The 20,769-nt window shown below is 39.6% G+C and overlaps 4 protein-coding genes across 4 annotated transcripts; 3 read left to right on the plus strand and 1 right to left on the minus strand.

The window, feature by feature from the left end:
• The first annotated feature begins 1,250 nt into the window (after positions 1 to 1,250).
• Positions 1,251 to 2,900, plus strand: LOC121185864 (transmembrane protein 100-like). The gene is made up of 2 exons (XM_041044348.1): positions 1,251 to 1,451; positions 1,719 to 2,900. The coding sequence occupies exon 2, from the start codon at positions 1,795 to 1,797 to the stop codon at positions 2,227 to 2,229; it is 435 nt and encodes a 144-aa protein (XP_040900282.1). The 5' UTR covers positions 1,251 to 1,451; positions 1,719 to 1,794; the 3' UTR covers positions 2,230 to 2,900.
• Positions 2,901 to 3,803: 903 nt separating this feature from the next.
• si:dkey-17m8.1 (C-Jun-amino-terminal kinase-interacting protein 4) lies at positions 3,804 to 14,261 on the plus strand. Its single transcript, XM_041044170.1, has 28 exons — positions 3,804 to 3,921; positions 5,531 to 5,925; positions 6,072 to 6,266; positions 6,422 to 6,542; positions 6,817 to 6,887; positions 7,009 to 7,073; positions 7,248 to 7,320; positions 7,417 to 7,586; positions 7,691 to 7,947; positions 8,473 to 8,530; positions 8,750 to 8,902; positions 9,053 to 9,095; positions 9,250 to 9,371; positions 9,485 to 9,538; positions 9,939 to 10,079; positions 10,207 to 10,330; positions 10,588 to 10,674; positions 10,779 to 10,826; positions 10,981 to 11,122; positions 11,290 to 11,332; positions 11,471 to 11,551; positions 11,650 to 11,717; positions 11,837 to 11,985; positions 12,067 to 12,238; positions 12,584 to 12,697; positions 12,798 to 12,896; positions 13,001 to 13,090; positions 13,228 to 14,261. Exons 2-28 carry the CDS (start codon positions 5,827 to 5,829, stop codon positions 13,344 to 13,346), a joined length of 2,958 nt encoding a protein of 985 aa, XP_040900104.1. The 5' UTR covers positions 3,804 to 3,921; positions 5,531 to 5,826; the 3' UTR covers positions 13,347 to 14,261.
• Positions 14,262 to 14,369: 108 nt separating this feature from the next.
• Positions 14,370 to 15,606, minus strand: LOC121185873 (transmembrane protein 238-like). The gene is made up of 2 exons (XM_041044363.1): positions 15,428 to 15,606; positions 14,370 to 15,030 (listed from the first exon to the last, which is right to left on the minus strand). Exon 2 carries the CDS (start codon positions 15,021 to 15,023, stop codon positions 14,694 to 14,696), a length of 330 nt encoding a protein of 109 aa, XP_040900297.1. The 5' UTR covers positions 15,024 to 15,030; positions 15,428 to 15,606; the 3' UTR covers positions 14,370 to 14,693.
• Positions 15,607 to 15,984: 378 nt separating this feature from the next.
• ccdc106a (coiled-coil domain containing 106a) lies at positions 15,985 to 20,481 on the plus strand. Its single transcript, XM_041044260.1, has 8 exons — positions 15,985 to 16,071; positions 16,571 to 16,640; positions 16,732 to 16,830; positions 16,967 to 17,188; positions 17,319 to 17,375; positions 17,529 to 17,810; positions 17,927 to 18,094; positions 18,185 to 20,481. The coding sequence occupies exons 2-8, from the start codon at positions 16,571 to 16,573 to the stop codon at positions 18,499 to 18,501; spliced, it is 1,215 nt and encodes a 404-aa protein (XP_040900194.1). The 5' UTR covers positions 15,985 to 16,071; the 3' UTR covers positions 18,502 to 20,481.
• The last annotated feature ends 288 nt before the right edge of the window (positions 20,482 to 20,769 follow it).

Consider the following 20,769-nt stretch of genomic DNA (forward strand, 5'->3'; position numbering starts at 1 on the left):
CTTTGATTAGACTGAAATTTATCTTGATTGTAACAACTAACTAACTGTTCCGGATTAACTGCATTAAAAGCATGGTGGTGGGGATGACGCTCTTTGATTATCATTCATGTCTTACTTTTGCCACAGGATTTTCTTTGCTCCATAAATATGCTCACTGAGTCTATTTTATTGGATTACTCACACCCCGCCCTGTCCCACCCAATCCAACACTTAGCCAATTATCATCATCTTCATCCTGTGAGCGCCATGGCCAATAGAATTACGCCCTCCTCTCCACAAAACAATCCCTGACATCTGACCTATACCCTAGGCTGGACTAATTGCTAGAGCTGGAGCAAGCAAGGATTTGTGGTCACTTTTGAAATGTTTTTCTACTTGTGGAGAGGGTGTGGACTCATTTAATGTGAATGTCTGGCATCTAATCACAATAATGGCACTCTGAGAGTGTCTGACATTTGATAAAGGAATGATAATAATGTCTCTTTTGTAGCTGTTGCGTTGCTTTGCGGCCCTAAATACGATATATATTTGTTTTGAAGGCAGTATTGTATAATACACAAAAAAACTCTGTAGTAACAGGTGAAATTTTATCTATTGTGGAAGTCAACAATTCTAAAAATATCTGCAATAGGCTAGCGACTCAACTCTGGCGACATCCCAGTTGGCAAGGTAGCATTATAGCCTATTACCTGACCTGTGAAACGTCAGCACTGACATATATACTGCAAATGTGCTTCAGTCAGCATCAACACACCAGATTAGGCCCATTCGTTCATGTATTACTTGAAGCAATTCTGTGTAATAATTAATGGTTCATTTTCTGAGTGAATGTGACGAGAGGGAAATCATTCTTAAAACAGACAATTCAAGGAGCGTATTTCCCAGTCATGTTTCAAGATAGTCTCAAAGTTTACCAGTACACCTCAGGTCCCAATGTATTAGAAGTAAGAGCACTGGTGCAATAATATGCTCCTCACTACCAATGACATGAGGAACGGGAACACTTAACAGGAAACAGGTTTAAAAAAGAAAAGCCCTTTCACAGTCCAAACAATGTCTTGGTGGAACAACACACAAATCTCTGGACTGAAAGAGAGAGGAAAAGAGGAAGGGAGTTGTTCCTAGATAAATATCTGGTAATGGGTTATAATGACGCTTAATGACAGACAAGAACTTCCTACTGAACACAAGGAAAGAAGGGAACAAACAAATGACAACAATCTTGACAATTGTGTCCACCATCTTGCAAGGCCTCAAGTTGTGACGTATTTGATAAAGGTAACAGCACTTGGGCGACCTGCTCCCATTTCTATACCCATTATCCAGAGAGAAAGTGGGCAGCACCTTAAGGTTTTCACTCACAGAGAACAAAAAAATCATATTTGTGAATTCATAGGACCACCACTTGTCACAATTTCTGCTGAAATCTAAGCTTCTGACTCAACACTGAGGTAAGCAATGCTATGATTTTTAAGGTGAAATACATTTTTGTTTTTCTAAATTTATCAGTAATGTCTTGATTTTGCAGTTAAGAGCCAATCCATGTATATATACTATGCATTTTACCAGTCTTTGTATCTAAAATTAAATTGAGTGCTTGATTTAATTCACTACAGATATTCTTAGAATGATTTCAGCTATTTTTAATTTAAATTAAATTGTTGTAATATCATTATTTGTCCATATATCCTTAATCAACGCTCTGTGTTGCGATGTAGGTGTAACAAAGAGGAAGAAGCTGCAGTGCCTGCAAAATTCACATTTGGCTATCTGACAAAGGAATTAATACCAACCATGGCAACCAAGAGGGAGATACTTGATCCTTCAGCTCTATCAGACATCTCTTCTTCTGTCACCTACAACCCTAAATCTCAGACAGTGACCTTACCAGGAGGGATCACGTCAGTGGCGGGCATCACCGTGGTGACCGGGGGTGCTGAAATGTCCTGTGGATCCTGTATGCTGGCCTTTTGTTTTTGGAAAACTCTCATCGGCTTCAGCTGTGTAGCCGTGGGACTGTGGGACCAACTGAACCTGTCTACAGGAGGAATTTCGCACTTACTGGGACTGGGATTTGTGATTCTGGCATTCAGTTTCGTGGTGGTGGGAAGTGTAGTGGCGTATGATCTCCTGACAAGGAAAAAGAGAGAGGTGACACGAGAGCACAGGGAGGATGGAAAAGAGGTTCTTGTAGAGAGTGAGAGGGTTGTTAAAAAAGTCACTGTTTAAAAAAACCCATTAATGACAGAATTTAAGATAAGCTGATAAATATAACTTTTCTGTATATAGCATACAGTCATACTGGGCAGGAAGAAACATTCCTGTTGTGCACACTCCATGTCAGTACCACTCTGCCTCCTGCGCTCCCTTTTTATCTTCAAATCTAAATTATGTAGAAATGCAACTCATGTGTTCCAAGGTAACAAAACAAAGCCCCTCAATTTTATGCTACTCTCTACTCCACTACAATTTACTGGGACATTTGTACTTTTTACAGCACTATATCTCATCACCAGCTCTAATACCTGATACTTTGATGATCAAGATACACACAGAAGATATGAGCAACATTTGAAATATGATTAGCCTAGGCAATAGTAAATAAAGTGGTAAAATATTTTACAAATACATCAGCAATCATGATCCAATAGTATAAGAATAACTTTTAGAATAACTTCTGCACCTACAACTAACACCACTGGCATGGCTCAATATTCATATTTTATTTCTGATTTTAATTTAAGTGTTACTTTATGGGTAAATTAAAGAGGATGTGAAAGATGCAGAACATGTTCTTGTTCTGTAATGAATAAATGAAGAAGTAAAAAAAAAGCAGGACAGGATTGTCTTTTAAATGCCTACTGAGTGCAGGCCGAGAGAAGAGAAACCAACAACATCAACAGAAATCAAAAGGGAGAAAGAGGAGGAGGAGGAGAGGGCAGAGTCGGGGAGATGTGTTGATACCTCCATCTGCTGGAAGAAAAGCTGTGCTTCATCCAGTGATATGATTTACAGAAAATGTTATTTCCTACTATGCCTCACTGTGTGAAATAGTATCTTCACTTTCTGTTTAAGCTGTTTTCATTTTGAATGTTTCAAGCAACATTTCTGTAATAAATACAGGCTTCTTAACAGATGCCTCTAAAAGGCATTTGTCTCTGTTGTCTTTTACCTTTTGATTACACTTGAAACCTCAAAAAACTTTTATATACTAGCACAGTCAGTGGTAACAAGTGCTCTACTTAAATACGCACTTAAAGAACTTGAACTTTACGAAGAGTTGTAAAATATGATGCATTGCTATAAATTAAACTACCCATCAGTTTATGCAAATAGACCTGAAATAGTTAGTGTATTAATCTTTAAATCAACTGACAGAATAATCAGGCATTTTTCATACAAAAATGCCAAACATTTAATTGTTCCTGCGTCTCATGACTAATAAATCTAATGTTATCTAATTATATAATAGTCACAGAGACTATTTTTTTGCATTCAGTTTTACTCTGAATACAGTATTATAATACCTAAGGGTTATATAGGAAAACAGACCAGCTAGTGCTCAGGTATGTGAGGCATTTAGACAGGTATCATACCGGGCTGTGCTTTACTCAGATCACCTGACAGCCTTCTGTGGTCACATGTTAACGTTCAAGTTTCAGGAAACTTTTTTTCTCTGTCTGAAAGCAAAACTGCTCGTGTCCCGCCTCCGCGTGTCGTCTATTGGTTAGAGCAGACGATCGCAGCTCTCTGATTGGCCCCACAGGGGACATGTATCCGCTTGTCAAAATCAAACAACACCCCCCTTCTTCAGACTCGTTTATGTGTAATTGATATCGTCCCTGAAGGAAAAAAAAAACTTTTGGAGTTTCTGTGTTTCGAGAGAGAGAAATTAAAGTTACCAAGGAGTCCGCTGTTAAGGTGAGTTTATCTAACGGCAGTTGAACAGCGCGACGACTCGGCGTGTTGTTTGTTTTTTTTTTGGCCAAGTCACAACTTTGTAAAGTTGCTACCAAAGATCTGTCACGGTGTCCACTGTCAGTCGTGTTACTTATTTATGCAGTGCGTTAGTTCAAGTGTGTCATTTCCAAAGCGTTGCTTTCGTCTTAGCTAACCGAACAGGCTAATGAGGCTAATTATCGGCGTCTATAACCTGTCCCTGTATTTAAGGTTGTCATGTTTGTGTGTTAAAGTGTTAACAGTTTGAATCTCTGCGTGATGTTTGTGGCGGTGTTTCTGTCACACAATCACACACACACACACACACACACACACACACACACACACACACACACACACACAGACGGACTCCCCTTACATAATCCTTACCAGAGATGCATAAATATTAAATATATTTCTTTCATGCGTATATACCAAGGGCTTTAAAACACACTGTCGACACGTTAAAGCCAAAATCTGCTGTAAGAACCATAAATTACATGCAGCTTTGAACTTTCATAAGACGCCTTGCCAAACATGTAGTTACTGTAATCAGGGCTGCAACCAATGATTTTTTTTTCCCAACACCAACCTGCTGGGTTTCCTCGATTAATATATTTTTGTCTACGAGATGTCACATAATAGTAAAATATCCCATCACAGTTTCCTGAAATTCAAGATGACACATTGAGATGGCTTGATTGCGCTATAGCTGAAAGAATTAGCTGATAAATCGATTATTTAACTGACAGAAAATGTGTCAAAAAAAAAGTCTGTTGGTTGGAAAGAACAAGCAATTTGATTATGCCACCTCTGTGACTGGCACTCTGTCATTGCGTTTTGTCATTTTGTAGACAAAATGATTCATTGATCAATTCAGGAGATGATTGGCAGATTAATTGGTCAGATTATTTTAGTTGATATTTTATTAATTGTTAGTTCCAGCCTTGGTTTTGTCTGAAGAGCTATCCAAAAGCCACAGATATTAAGTTTACTATTACAGAGAACAAAGTAAAGAAGGAAATCCTCACAACTGAGAGCCCAAAACTACAAACGTTAATGAATGATTGATTATCAAAATAGTTGTGGAATAATTTTATGCCCATTGAATCAGCAGTTAATAGGCTAATCATGTTACTCTAACTCACTGAACAACTGATGTAAGAACAGACGTCTGTCTGGCTTGAAAAATGTTGGCTTTGAGGGGGAGTAAATACAGGCATGAATTTGTGACCAAGTGTAGAGTGATTGCCCTGTTAGCCTGAACACCTACAAGTGACTGATCTTTAGTCAATGTCTTTTCAATTTACACCCTGACTTAAAATCAGCCATTGGAATTTAAATTTCATCCTCACTGTGCAGATGCTTTCTTTTTTTTTTACTGCTAAACAAACCATGTTAGTCACAGATTATAATAGCAGGAAACCACATGACCGTGTTCAACCAATTACCATCTTACAGTAATTAGTTGGAAAGAAAATACATGTCTAAGCTTGTGTATTTCACAAAGCAGTTGACTGTACTGTTGCAGCAGTACAGAAGAGATTGATTATCATTACATATCATTATATTTTCTTATTTTCTTTTTCAGGATGGACCCTGAGACACCCCCTGACCACAGATAAACCTTACAGTACAGAAACGGCTTGCTAAATGCACTGTAAGAGGATGCTGCCTTTGTCAAGGAGAAACGGAACATAAAGTTGTGGAGGATGGGTGGTGCTAGTGTTAGCAAAAATGTTAGAGAGCTAGATGAACTAGTTGTATTAGATGGTGAGGAAGTGTAGAGTAGTTCTTTTTGCCACTGAGTTGTAAAATCTTAAGCTTTGCCCTTGAGTCCGAGAAACCATTTTGACAGTTAACACAGCAGATGAATAAAATTGGCTGATGGAGTACAATGAGAGAGTGCTGTGTGGGACAGGGGAGGTGGAGCTAGACCCCAACATTGTGAGTGAAGAGGCAGGAAAACTGTATTCAGAGCTACAGGTAAGGCATTTCATTAAGTAATTTTTCTTTTCTGTGCAAATATCATTTCCAAGAAATATATATGCCATGTTTTTCTGAACAAAATCATTTTTTAAATGTGTTTGCATATAACTGGATTCTTACTCTGCTGCTTCACACTATCACAGACAGTTATTGAGACCCATGGGGAAGGTGTGGTGGAGTCGCTGGTACCCATATTTGTGTGGGTCCTGGAGGGGCTGGCCAGCTGCAAAGCCCAGCTGAGAGACAGAGAGGAGGAGGTGGAGAGGGAGAGAGCTGAGCGAGAAGAGCTGCTGGAGAGATACCAAACAGAGAAAGCACTGAGGAAAGACAGTCAAGAGGTGGGAATTGATAGAATTTTGATTCACATCACACAGCAAGTGTTGATGCTGTGTGATGTGGCATGGGTTACATGGTTTTAAAAGTTAAAAAAAAATATAGGTGTTTGACTGTGCTCAGAGCTGGTAAGTCATTTTATTTTGTATGGGTTTTTCAGAGGTATCTGGAGCTGGATGATCAAATTGAACAGGAGAGAAGAGCCATGAAGGGGAGGGAAAAGGAGAGAGAACGGAGAGAGAGAGAGCTGGAGAAGAAAGCAAGAGAGCAAGCAGATCAGTGTGAGTATTTGAATATTAACTGTGACAAATGGCATGTTAGCCACGGATTTCAAACTTGTAATCATTTCTTTTCATCTTTGTTTTTTTCTCCTTCCAATTTCATTCCTCCTCCTTGTGCATCATCATGACTAGATACACTCTGAATCTTACTGAAGAAGAGTTATAGTGTATAAAGTTTTCAGTGATAGTAAACCAGATACCTAGACTGTGTCCTGTTTTATAAGTAGAGAGTGATACTGACAAGCAAAGCTACATTTGTTGTGTTTTCTTACAGTGGTGGCCTTAGAGGAGCAGAAAGCAAACCTGAATAGAGAACTGAGCACTCTGAGGCTTACTCACAATAAGGTCAGATAGTGCTGCTTAGACTACAAACTGGTGTGCCGTTGCATCCCCAGACAGTGTCATATGATATTTAGCATTTTTTTGTCATTGTATTTCTTACATATCACTGATATCTCCCTTTTAGCTGGCTCACACATATCGGGAACTTTTGGAAAAGAGAAAGGATTCTGAAAGAGATTCTCCTTTCAGGTTGTTCATACTTTTAATTTTTTTTTTTAAATCTAAAAGTAGTGGTGTTGATCATTAAGTCACAACGTATAATTCAGTGATGTAAGAAAGTGGTGCAAAGTGTAAGAAAAACATACAGTGATACTGTTTATTCGGATGACTTTTCCTCACTGTGCAACACTACGTTACATTTAGGAATCACATGCGTCCCAAGAATGCTGAATTCCCATCCAACCAAGTTTTGTCAGAATCCAGTGTTAATGAAAAGGTAAACAGATTTTCAATTTTTCACATCTATATTTCAAATAATACACACAAGATTTTGGCAGATAAGTAGCTATGGTGTTCTGCTCTTCTTTACCAGATGATTCAAAGACCACATTCACACTCTGGTCCCCCCTGTCTGGAAGATCTAGTAGCCAAGGAGGAAAAGTCGATTGACATTGCAGTAAAGTCCACCGCAAATCACTTTGTCAATGAAATCATAAGCTCCACTCCTGAGCTGGCACAGTTCCATGGCTGTGTGGATGCAAGGTAGTTCTCTGTAGCTGATCAACAATTTCACACACAGCACATCAGCTGTTCTTGTATTTTCTCACATTTCTTATTCTTTCATTTGACATCATCATCATCATTAGTACCCCTGTTAGACCTAACACAGAGGAGCCACCAGGAAATGAGTCAGAAACCAGCTTGGAGGATGAGATGAGGGAAGTGGACAAGGAGGAAGACAAGGAACATAAAGAAAAAGAGGGGAGGCATGAAAAAGATGAGGAGGTGGAGGAAGATGACAGCATGGAGTGGGATCTACGCAACACTGACTCTGTGTTTTCTGAACTGTCAGAGCTGAGTCGGGATTGTGTGGAAAGTGTAGACCAAGGGGCCAGTGTCAGAGGTAAATTCATATTGAGAAAAACACATTCATAGACAATTTTCACAAACTGGTTGATTCTTTCTCTTCATCTTATCCAGAGGTTTTATTAATGGTTACAAAACACTAACTGCACACGAATTACCCCATAGCATTTCCAGACCCTTCATGTGGCTCATACAAATATCTTAATAACAATGACCATGTTGTGTCATAAAGCTTCACTTAAACGCAAACTAAGTGATCACAGTTTGTGTGTCACCTCCAATGTGATCACAGACATTAGAGGTGACAGAAAGTTGGTTTCTAAAAATAATCTGGCAGCAGTGAGAAACTATTTATATCCTGCTAACCTGAAATACAAGCACATCAATGAAAAGGGTTTCTTGCTGTAGGTTTTGCTTTTTGATGAGTTTTACTTTTTACCTTTTCTTCCATTTTGCTCCATCCCATGTAGAGTAAATAATGACATTTAGACATAGTGCATATTGCTGACTTTAGGGTGTTCAACTTTGTTGAAAATATTTTAATACCCTTTTTTCTGTGTAGGCAGTGCAGACCAGTTTGAAGAGATTGTTTCTTGGAATGAGGAACTGAAAGTCGCCCAGTGAGTCCTGCATTTAATTAAGTACTGTGTGATTTTTGAGTGTACACGGGATTTTCCATACAGTTGTACTTCTTTCTCTAGTAGAAACAAATCAGTAAGAGAAGAAATGATTACCGTTACTTATTTGTTGTAACTGTTTATTCTCTTTACCAAGGTGATTGTGTATTTCTTCATAATCTTTGTTTCTTCGTTTCTTTTTTTTTTGTTTTGTTTTAACAGTGAGTTAGTAGAAGCTGCCCGCAAGGCCTTGATATCTCGGGTAGTAGAGCTGACTGATGACCGTGCAGCTCTTAAACTGGAATTGACCTCTGTTCAGGAAACAGTCTCACGATTAGAGGGGCGGATGAAGGAGAAGGACGAGGAAATTAAGAGGTGTAGAAGTTTGTTCTTGATAGTTTCCATATTTGAACGTTGTTAATTCTTTGAATTTTTTGGAAAAAATTGTTGCATTTATTGCTGCTATAATACTAAATATACTGCTGTTACAACAACTTTGTGCTGTATATCCACTGTTTTTCATAGACTTCGTAAAGAACTGGAAGCATGCCAGTCAGGAGATCCTGATGTAAGGAGACATTGTTATTTTCAAACTTTTATCTCCTGTAACACTGCAGCGGTGAAGATATATATATTTTTTATCCATTAACTGCTCAATGTAAATTATGATGTATAAAACTGATATGTGTACCTTATTAAATAGTATAAATCTTACTAAACAGGGCTCCCCATCCATGCGCCACTTTTCTCGTTCTGAAATGGCTCGTGTTGTTATGGAGAAGAACCAGTACAAGCAGCGTCTGTTTGAGCTGCAGGAGGCAATAAGACATAGTCAGGCAGTCAGGTAATTTTATTCTGTTTAAAGTTGATATCTTTTCCAAGAGAGAGTTTACAATTTTGTCCAACACAGCTGCACATCAAGTTCTTGCTTCATTTAGCATTTTTGTTTTTTTACAGAGCAACAAAAGAAGAGAGATTAACAGAGGACAAAAGGTCAAGTGTTTGGAGGAGGTAAGTGCTTATATCACCTCTCATCCCTTCTCATTGTCATTGCATGTCCTCATAACATACAAAACATTAGCAGGGGCAGTTTTTGTTCCCCGAAACAACAGGGGTAATCTGGTCCTGCTCTGAGATACTGAAAAATTATAGTTATAGTATAGTATGGATAGAGAACCTTAAAAACAACCCAGAAATGGGGGAAACATATGCCATATATAAAAGCTAAAAGAAAACTTGAATTTTGCATTCTGTATCTGTCATTAAAACCACTTGGCAGTAGGTGGGCAAGTCAGAAGGCTGGAGATAAAAAAAAAATGAGCAAACTAATTGCAAGATGGGTAACATGCTCTAGTCAGATGGCAGTTTTTGGTCTGTATAAAATCTGTATCTTATTGTTTCTTTATTAAAGATTCAACCGCTTGTTTGGCCTGTCCAAGGAACCCTTAATCCCAGCTCCTGCTTCTGCATTCGCCCTGCCAGTTTCCCCATCACTCACTCGCTCTTCTGTGGGGTCTCTGCAGCTACCATCTATCAGTCAGACTCAGGCTGAGTAAGAAACCGTTTCTGGCCATGTCACTCTTGTGTACACTCTTCCATTTACGTCATTATTTTCAGCAAAACTGATCCATTTAAAATGGCTCAGTAAAGCTGATTAACAGCCAGAGCTTCCTCTGTAGGTCTACTGTTCTCTCACCTCGTGTCAGGAGGAGGGAGCTCTACAGAGAAATTCGCTCCCATGTTTGGGGTGCTCTGGGAAAACGGCAGATACATGGCTGGAGCACACCACTGGCTAACACACAGGTAGTAGAAAGGTGTACACAGGAAACTGAGAGGGAATGTAGAAGAGTGCATAAGACAGATTGGCTGAAAATGTTCCTTGTTTTGATATGAGTCTGAATTGTGCAGTTTTGTTATTGCACACAATTTTTATTAACTAAACCAAGGGACAAGGTCTGTCTTTAATCCACTGACTTAGCACAGAGATTTTAACATACCCAGAAATGTGTACATATCCACAATCCCTTCGATATCCTGGTGATTAAATGTCATTTTTGTAGGAGTCCCATGAACCTGTCCCAGAGCCTAAAGATGTGCCTGTTCTAGTGCAGTTGAGGCTGTTGGATCAGAGAGACTCCACAGCTAAGGTAAATCTTGCCACTGCAATATTAATATAAACTTGTAAGACTTTACATGATACCCATGGTACAGTTAAACATGGTTCCTCACTTATTCTCTTTTTTTGTCCCAGCTGAACTGTGCAGTTGCAGTCACACCTGAGGTCTCAGGAGAAGCCACAGTAAGTCTGTCATTATCCTGGTTAAATAGCAACTGTAGTCACACTCTAATCACCATGTACATGCATAGTGCCATCCAACCATAACTAACACTTCCCGGGGACAAGTTTCATGCCACTCATCTTTCCAAACTCCATGTTCGTCCTTCTTTGCCAGTGTTCTGTGTGGGTAGTTTCTGGTCCTGCCTCCAGCAGTGATATTACAGTGATTGATCCAGCACGGTCCAACACAGTACTGGATCAGTTCAGCCTCCCTCCCACAGCTCCTGCACTCTGCATTTGTGCGGTACCTCCCATAGGTCAGTGCCAGTGTAATGGGTTTCAGCAGCTGCCTACAAACAACATGTCTAATGTATTCTGTAATTGTATTATCCCCTCATATCATACTGATATTTTACTGGAAAGAGTGAAAAAAAGTAAACACTGCTTGCTAAGCTGTTTCTTTGACACAGTCTTGTTTTTTCAGGTGACACCGCAGGAACTGTGTGGATTGGAACTCAGGAAGGAAGGTAGTAACTGCTGAATAAGCAGCTCACTTCAATAAATAATGCTGTATGTAACTAAAATACTTGTTGGCAAAGCTTCTGACTGACTCTCTCGCTCTCTTCCCCCCCTTCCTCCTTTCTGCCACCATCTCTCTCACACAGTATACTAGTACACTCAGCCTCTGATGGCAGGAGGCGCTGTCTGCAGTCTGTTTTCCTCTCAGAGGGTGTTCATTCTCTCACGTGAGTTGTCTGCTCGGTGTTTGAACTATATGTGAATTAGTATTCATGTACTAGCATTTAATGATAATGATATACTCTGTGTTGACCCAATCTCACAGATATTCCCAGGGTCATGTCGTAGCTGGTTTAGCTGATGGGACATTAGCCTTTTTCTCACACAGTTCAGGTAACTGTTTTCTGTTCCCTCTTAATAGTTATATCTGACTCTGTCAGGTACTCTATCTCTCCATTTTGCAGCACATAACTCAGTGTTTGGTGAGAAGTAATGAGTGTTTTGATTGACAGGTGGCTGGAATCTGCAGTCACACTCGGTGATGCCGCTTGGATCAAACCCTTTGCAGCCCATTCGCTGCTGCCTTGCAAAAGGTAGCCGTCTCTGGGTGGGATATTGGAACAGAATCCACGTGGTTGACATTGACAGCAAGAAGGTTGAGGTAAGACACAGAGGAGTACCAACATTGTTCATGCTCATTATCTTTGAACTCACCAACATTATCCCTCATCTTACTTTGCAGCAAACGTTCTCAGTCTCTGAGCGCAATGAGCAACAGGTCCGTTTCCTGTGTGCTGGTGGAAGTGGTGTATGGACGTCTTGTCGACTTGACCCAATCCTCAGGCTGTTTGACTGGTCCACTGGACGCCCACTACAGGAAGTCGATTTTACTGCGTTGGTCACTAAAGCATTAGGTGCTAAAGCTGTATTTTTTTTTCATTACTAATCAATTTTATATGTAAAAGATACATTCACATTCAGGCATGTACTTTCTGTTTGATCTGGATTTATCTAAAAACAAACAAAAAGTTTTGACAGTTTAGGCTCAAAACGGTTCTACTAACTGGTTTATGATGAGCACTCTGATGGAACTCAGAGAGAAATCTGTTGATACTACCTTTTGTTTAGTTTTTTGATTTGTTTTACGTACTCATGCCCAATCTGAATTGAAAATAATTTTTTTAGTTAGTTTTGTGTCACACAACTTTTGAGTTAAACTCTTTCCCTGCAGTTTAACACATTTCTGTCTCCCTCTGTAGGTCAGCCCTTCCTGACGCTCTCACCTCTTCAGATCTCGGCTCTCACAGTCATCTCCGGCCGTCTGTGGGTGGGCACTGGAGGGGGTGCCATTTTCTCCATCCCATTATCCATTAGTGAGTTTTTTTTAAACTAAGAGTACTGTTACTTGAATTTTATTTTGACTGAAATATGCTCTATCCAGTATTTCATATATCAATATATCACTGTCCACAGCATCAGAAGCCATTTCCATCCCATATTGCTCTGTTGCATCAGCCCAGCTGTGTTACCATGGACACAGACAAGCTGTCAGATTCATCATTGCTGCACCTGGTAAGAATCTGATAGCCGTTATTCAAATATGCAAAACATTTTCAATGACTTCAGGGAGATCCCGCAGAGTGCATTTGAATTCTGTGTTCATCGGTGTCCCACAGGTTGTTTGATGACCTCTCCTGGCAGCAGCACTGTTACTACCTCTCAGCTTATCCTCAGTGGAGGAGAGGGCTACATCAACTTTCGAATTGGTGAGTTGAAAACCTGGGAAATACTATTTTTGTGTCAACTTATTTAAATTTGGCAGTTTTGCACTTCATGTCGAATTAGTTTACCTTTTACTCTGCATATGTTACCAAATGCCTAATTGAGCCATCTACTTCCTCAGGAGACGATGCAAATGACGCATCGGCTGAGTTGTCCCAAACTACACCTCAGCGGTCTGAACGCAGTCACATGATCATTTGGCAGAATCCCACGCCCTCTGTGCCCAGCTCTGCCCTCTGACATTGTTCATCTCCTGGTTCTTTTGGAATAAGATAAAGATGAAGCAGACATAGACTGTACACCAGCAAAGCTAGAGACAACACTGGAAGTGGTGCTCTCATGAAACTGAGCGAACCAACATCTCAGTGTGGCAGCAATTAAAGTATCCTTTATAAATATATAGGACACTGTTTTTTTTTTTACCTCATTCATTTTTCTACTGCTTGTTGAAGAACATGCAGAGCTGTCATTCATATCCTCATTCCACCAAGGGACACCAAATTTTTCAGTCATACATCTTTTGATCATAGAGTTTAACTTCATTATGTGACTGCTCTTGAAGCTGCTGTGTACAGACTTTGTTGTTAACTGTGAACTGGAAACGGATATTACTCTTCTCTCAGCTCAAAGACAATCAGTTTTTTTTTATCTCTTATCTCCTGATGCTGCATTGAGGTTGGTGAAAACTTTTGTGATGTATATTTTGTCAATTTCTGCCACGAGTATGAACTAAAATTCTACCCTTCCACATTGCATGTGGTGTAATTACAAATAACTGCACATTATCAATGTGTGTACATGTGTGTGTCTGATATCTCATCTCCTAAATGAACAATTTGAGTGCCTGTCCTTAGAAATTATTTATTTTCTCCATCAGCTCTTTGCTTGGTGTCTTTCTTTGAATGGCATGAATTGCTTTTTGGTATCTTAATTTGTTTTACGTTTTCATTTAGTTTCAATATATTTTGTAAAATAAGGGAGAGACATTCTTTCAAGTGTCCTTTGAAGTATTTATGTGCAATTACAAGTTTGTGCACACTTTGATTTTATAGCAGCACCTTATCCATCTTGGAAAGACAATCAAGACTAGAGTATTGGTGTTGACTCAGCTGTGTTCAAACACTATCATTAAAAATGTCTTCAGTGGTTAATGTACTTTCCTTCTGAGTGGTGGATTATTGCCATAATCTGGTGCAGCAACACAACACAAACAGTAAAATCAAGTGCTGGAATGAATGAGTCATGAGAAAATTGACAAAACAATACTGGAGAATAATCTTTTTAATCTTTATACACTGGAATTTATAGTAGTGCATATCAGATTATAATCTGGATTGTACTCCACTTACAATTTATTAACCAGAGATACAAATTCTCCAAGTTTTCCATATGAAAACACAATGAATTACTTTTTTTGTGTGTGAGTAACATGTCTGTTAACTCCACAAGAGGATAAACAGCAGTGACACTCCTGTGACTCAGGCAGTTTGGCCTGCCACCTGGTTAAGGGCATCCTAACCTGGGGCCTTTCATGTAACAGCAGTCAAAGTCAGCCGGTTAGTTTCTGGTATATTTTGGTTCCACTTCTTATGTTGGGCTGCTGCGAGTCCTGGGGAGCCTTATTCTGCGGCTTAGAGAGTGGGCAAGGCGGTCCACAGCTCCACCCACAGTTCCTCCCAACTCCTTTTTGGAGGTCAGACCCTCAATGTTGCCACTGTACCACATGACCCAGCCTGCCAGGGACAGTAGCACCAGCAGCGCTCCTGAATACACTAGTAGGTCCCCAAAGTCTTGCCCATGTATCTCCAGTGGAGCAAAGACCCCCAGCAGCAGGGATATCACACCCAACAGGTCCATCAGAACAGCAAACACTAGGGCCAGCTTACAGTGGGACAGGCCGTCATACTTGGTTGCCATAGCTACACTGAAAAAAGAAAGGGAAGGATGTTAAATGAAAAGGTGGCCTTGTGTTCAGGACATTTCTGTTCTTTACATCAACTATCTTCTGACTCCATGATAAAAAAGAAATATATTATTCACGGCATCTACCAAATAATTAATTATACAGCCAAGTGGCCTTTTCCCTCTACACCTAAAGCACACATAAAGTAGTTTTAAAATAACTCAAAAAAGCATATTTACAATTTCCAAATTACAATTCTGGCTTTTGTTTTCTTACACACGCAACAGGCAAAACAAGTGCCACGCCTGTCCCTTGTCCCTAACGAAACGTTTTCTCTATGCAGACTCATAACAAACCGGCGAAGTCTTCATACTTACTATTTCATATTTAGGAAAAATACAATCCCAGAAACACTCACCTTAACGGAACCAGTTTGCGGACTATTCCAAATTCAAATGTGTTTACAATGGAAATCGTGTGTTTTGAAACTTTCCGGATCGGCTGTGTGGGAAAGCCAACAGTCGACACTGAAACCTGACACCGCGTCACCTGTTCTACCTGTCCTGCTGTTTTACTGGCGCTCCGACAACATATTGTGTCACATCTGAAAACAGAAATTTATTACTATTATTATAATACTTACATTTCTTCTCTCAGTGCCCATTTTGTCAGGGTTAAGGTAACGTTAATTATTATTTATCAAATATCTGAAAATTGCCCCCGAGTATGTAAGTGTTCACTGCACTTTAAAAATATATATTTTTTCACATATGTATTATACATGCGTTTTAAAAGCTTCGTCGCTCAAAATTCTGCCACAAGCTACAGAAACAAACTTTACAAATAAAGTCCCTGCAGTACTACATATCAGTACCGTTTACTAAGGACGGTCATTAATTTTATCACTTCCGGAAATGACGTGAGAGAGTGTTAAAAAAATAAAAGAGCGATAATTGTTATTGTTAGCTTGTTAGCTAGCAGATGAACTCGAGAAATGGAGATATGACAGAGTAATAACGACTTATTACATGTGCACGATTAAGTTATTACAAACGTTAAGTGGTATGTACCAATTTCTGCAGAATATATTTGTAGCATAGCGGTTCTGGTAATGTCTGATTGACGGAATTAAACTGTGGAGTGTGCATTAAGAAGGGGATTGTAATTTTAAATTCGCAGCTAAATTTCTGCTAACATTACAGCAAGCTAATAGAGTGTGGAGCTAAGCTCGCTTTCTTGTTACCAGGCCGCTACAAACTTATATTTCAGTAACACATCCCGTTTAACTGTTACACTTTATACGTGCATGGCCGGAGAGGCATATAATAAAACTAGCTTTGATTTGCTGGCTATCTGTGTTTGCATAAAGTACGACAGTCCACGTTATGAAAGCTTATCGATGAACTGTACCTTATAAATAAAATACATATGAACATGCATGTTTGTGTGACTAAGTCTCTACTGTGCATTTGTGAGAAACGTCCTTGTTAGTTCCTACGCATAGCCTGATGACATTTCTTAAAAACCATAAACTAATCTTATATTTGTCTATGGGTATGAGATGGAGGACGGAAACAGGACTGATGCTGCTTCCACATCCAAGAGCCACGCAGGCTCACTCCACCTGCAGAGTAAGATTTAAAAGCTCAAAGCCAATATATTACTGTTCTGCCTTTAGGTCAAGCTCAGTAATTCCTCACTATGCATGTTTTCTTTTCTCAGCTCCAAAAAACGAGGATGCCTATGAAATTGCCATCCCCTATGAGGAGAGCAACTTTGAGCAGCAAGGATTTTTCAATCAGAGTGATCAGAATTTTGATGGTGAATAACAGGATCAGACCTTCAAAGTTTATTTTTAACTGCATAATAATTTAAGATTAAGAGTTACTTTATTACTATTATTAATTTCACCCTTCACACAGTGTTTCTTAATAATAACTAAATAATAACTCCTCAGATTCGCCCCCATCGGCTGGCCCTTCTCCAGTCAACAACTCATACATGGTGATCACAAACCTGCGGACCCAGCTACAGATCTCTCTAGAGAAAAACTCCTGGCTGCAGAAAAGAATTGAGGACCTGGAAGAGGAGAGGGACTTCCTCCGTTGCCAGCTGGACCGCTTCATCTTTTCCACAAAGAGCCAGGGACAAGAACAGAGTCAGAGCCAGTACAGTAATGGTGAGGACAGGGGACAGGTGTCTGTCCAACTAGATTTTGAATAGTTTCTTATTCAAAACAGAAGTCTTGCGAGGTAAGTTTTTCAGAATGGGAAACAAATTCTTACCTATTGGCATTTGTCTCTCGGTAGGTTATGAGTCCAGACGATTCAACTGGAGGGCAAGAAGAGAGGAAGATCGTCCTGCTGGTAAAGACAAATATTTGTTCACTTGCTGATAAATTAAGCTTCCCAGTCATGGTTAGATATGGTTGTACTTCATCATAGCCTGTTTGTTGTTTATTAAGCCTACGTATCTTAGATTGCAGATTCTTAATTATTATGGCTGTCTTCTCCTTACAGAGCAACAGAAGTCAGATGCACAACATTTCCCCTCACGTCAGTTTATCCAGCGAAGGCCTGGACCTCCAACTATGGTGCCTTCCAAAAACCATGTCTCCAGTCCACTAACCAATCAGCTTGCCTCTATGAATGCATTGTTCAGCTCTACACAGTCTCAAGCCCTCTTGCAAGGCCATAGCCATAGTAGTCCCAGTACCACAGCCAGTGGCAGCAGTGGCAACAGCAGTAGTGCTACAAGGTCGTCCATGAATGAAATGAGTGGACATGGCAATGTGGGTCCAGGTAATATTAATCAAATGGCGTAAAGCTCTGTATCACCCTAATTAATATTATGAAATCAGTGTTTCATACATGTGGCTTCTGGTTTTCTTTAAGGAGATAATTCTTTGTCTTACCAGATTCCCTTTCACTTCTGGGAGAATCTGACGAGTACTTGGAACAGGACGCCTACCTTGAGGAGGAAGAAATGATATCAGGGGAAGATGTAATGCCAGATACCATTAACAGCAACAGACACCCGTTGAAGAGAAGGCGAGTCTTCCGAGCCCCTAGAGAGCGGCAGAGAGGTACATGGCATAATTCAACATTTCAGTGCCATAATTTAACCATAATCTGTTATGAAGCTACTGTAGCTGATTGCCATTCTTACTCTTCAGTGAAAGATGCTGCTGGAGTGCTGTTTCGCTACAAGAAAATCCTGCTCACATACCAGCGTCTGAAAAATATGTCCAAAGCCTTCCAAATCCATGGTGTGGACCGCAACACGGTGGCTTCCACCACACCCATTGCTGAGTTGCTACTGGTGGCCCCAGAGAAGGTGGCAGAGGTGGGCGAGTTTGACCCATCCAAGGAGAAGCTGCTGGACTATGCCCGGCGCTGCTACACTGCCCTGGATGAGGAGACTCTCAGCAGGGTGCAGGCCCTAAAGAAGAATAACCTGCTCCTGCCCATCTCCTACAGGTTCAGGCACTGAGGGGAGAAAGACAGAGGGATGGAAAGTTTCTCTAAAACAGTGGCATTGGTGGTTAAGTGAGTAGAGGAGAGGCAGTTGGGTTCTCCTGCAGCAGGGCAGCTCACCTCCGAGGCACAGAAATGTCCAGAGGGATGAGGAAATTTATTAATTCACCGTCCTGGATGTGGCCATGTAGGCTGCAGCTGAGATCTTTGCTTCTCAGACAAACTTTTCACCTCTCACTTTTATTACCAATACAGAACAGGTGCGTCAAGTTCTCTTGACAAATTCTCACCATCATTCCACTAATATTGAGGATGTGGGGGGTGCCTGCTGCAGCTGGAGAGGGAAAAGACATGGTTTTCATTTCTCAAAGAGCAAAATAGCATGTCTGTGTGATTCAGAATTTGTGAACAAGAATGTGTCTTTACTCTTAGGGTTATAGAGGAGATTGCTTTTCTGCAGTTCTTAAATGAGTGTAACCAACATAGCTCATACATGTTTTGGCGTTTAGGTTTGCAGAGACGCACAGACATTTTCTTTCCTGAACTATCTGACTCAGTTTGGAGCCACTGGCTCATTAACTGATTGTCTAGATCATTTCAGTCAGTTCCTGACATCCTAAATGATTTATAAGCACAGCAGTTTTTATGACTTTATTTGTGTGCAATTTTGACATGGTCCTAAAAATATGGTAATCATAATCTCTGTGTATGTTCAAATGACACTGCACACCATAGATTTTGCCATAGTTTTAAGAAATTGTCACCAATCCTTTATGTTTATATTTCTCAGTGTCATTATTCTATTATTTTTTTTATTATCAATCAATCATTTTCACTTGCCTTAAATCACAATTTTTGTGATTTCCTTGTGTTGGAGATATAACTGTTCTTTTTCACTTTCACTGTCTGAAACTCACTACATTAGAATCTGGTCATTTGGCACTCTCTTTTCTGTCTCCATGATCCTGGCAACAAGAGCTACTTGATTTCAGTTAAAAATCAAAAACAGACACACAAATGTTGGTGAAATTGAATGTGTTTGCCTCATAATAATTAGGCCAACTGCTGGTCAAAGGCCCGGTTTTAACAACAGTACTGCTGCATTACTCTCTTGTTCCACTATACGTTGTACCAACCCTTTTTGTAATTACCTGCACTAAAAATACTCTAAATGTCACTTCTTATGCTTCTGATATTGAGGCTCTTGAAATGCTTTTGTGACAGTAATACCTTTTGTAAAAATGTGGTACAGAGCATTTACACTACTTATTACTAAAATGACTGTTTGTAACATTGTGTAACTTTTGGTTCCTTGTGAAAAATTGTGGACATTAATCATACAAACAATTTTACTGTGTGAGTTACAGCATCAGCGAAAGCAACTAGCTTTTGCACACAGAGGATCTGTTATTGCTTCCCAGTGTCCCGCTACAAATGCATGTGAAAAGAGCTCTTTGATGATTCCTAGCTAATAGAGATCTTGTCACAATTCATAATTTTCAAAGCAGCAGACACATTGTCTATATTGTATGATAATGTATGGTGTTTATGCCGGTGCAGTCAAAGATCTCTTGTATCAGAACAGATTAGGCTACAGTGGAATACAGCAACTCTTGGCTTCAATTTTCATTCTAGACCATTTTCATGGTACACAGAGACGGGTTCTCCAGTTTGTGTGTGTAATGTGCAGTGCAACTGCTAAGCAGACCTTGCAAAATCATACCAGGGTGCAATTTATTTTTTAAATAATCTATTTGTATCATTTCTGTGTCTCATATTTATGTATATTGAGTGAAATGTGTATCTCACTTAATGCCAGTTACTCACCAAATGTGTTGAGATTCAAATGTAATTGACACATTTGATTTCCTACAAATATGTAGATTTATTAATCTGTAGAATTGAACACCATCCACTCACTGAAAACAAATGCTTATGATTCACAGACTGTACTGTTAAGACAGAAATGTAATTAAAACATTTGATTTCTTATAAATGTTATTTCTTATTCTGTTCTATCCATTATCATACCACAGTGAATATTCTCATTTTGCCAAGATCTGTGTCCTACCATGACCGAGGGTGTAAATAATTTCTATTATTATTATAGAAAGTATGGCTGCAACTGATGTTTATTTTCATTATTGTTTAATCTGCAGATTATTGTCAGAAAACAGTGAAAGATGTTTGTTATAATTTCCCAGTACCCAAATTTATGTGTTCATATTGCTTGGTTTATATGAACATTTTATATGAACATTCATCCAAAAATCCCCAAATCTTA

This window comes from Toxotes jaculatrix, chromosome 8 (genome assembly GCF_017976425.1).
Source record: "Toxotes jaculatrix isolate fToxJac2 chromosome 8, fToxJac2.pri, whole genome shotgun sequence".
NCBI lineage: Eukaryota > Metazoa > Chordata > Actinopteri > Toxotidae > Toxotes > Toxotes jaculatrix.

Coding starts and splice junctions, on each gene's coding strand:
- LOC121185864 (XM_041044348.1), top strand. CDS start 1,795: ATGGCAACCAAGAGGGAGATACTTGATCCTTCAGCTCTATCAGACATC.
- si:dkey-17m8.1 (XM_041044170.1), top strand. CDS start 5,827: ATGGAGTACAATGAGAGAGTGCTGTGTGGGACAGGGGAGGTGGAGCTA. Junction 7,587..7,690: donor CATGGCTGTGTGGATGCAAG/GTAGTTCTCTGT, acceptor CATCATCATTAG/TACCCCTGTTAGACCTAACA. Junction 10,675..10,778: donor AGAGAGACTCCACAGCTAAG/GTAAATCTTGCC, acceptor TTTTTGTCCCAG/CTGAACTGTGCAGTTGCAGT.
- LOC121185873 (XM_041044363.1), bottom strand. CDS start 15,023: ATGGCAACCAAGTATGACGGCCTGTCCCACTGTAAGCTGGCCCTAGTG.
- ccdc106a (XM_041044260.1), top strand. CDS start 16,571: ATGGAGGACGGAAACAGGACTGATGCTGCTTCCACATCCAAGAGCCAC. Junction 17,189..17,318: donor TCAGAGCCAGTACAGTAATG/GTGAGGACAGGG, acceptor GTCTCTCGGTAG/GTTATGAGTCCAGACGATTC. Junction 17,376..17,528: donor AGAGGAAGATCGTCCTGCTG/GTAAAGACAAAT, acceptor TTCTCCTTACAG/AGCAACAGAAGTCAGATGCA.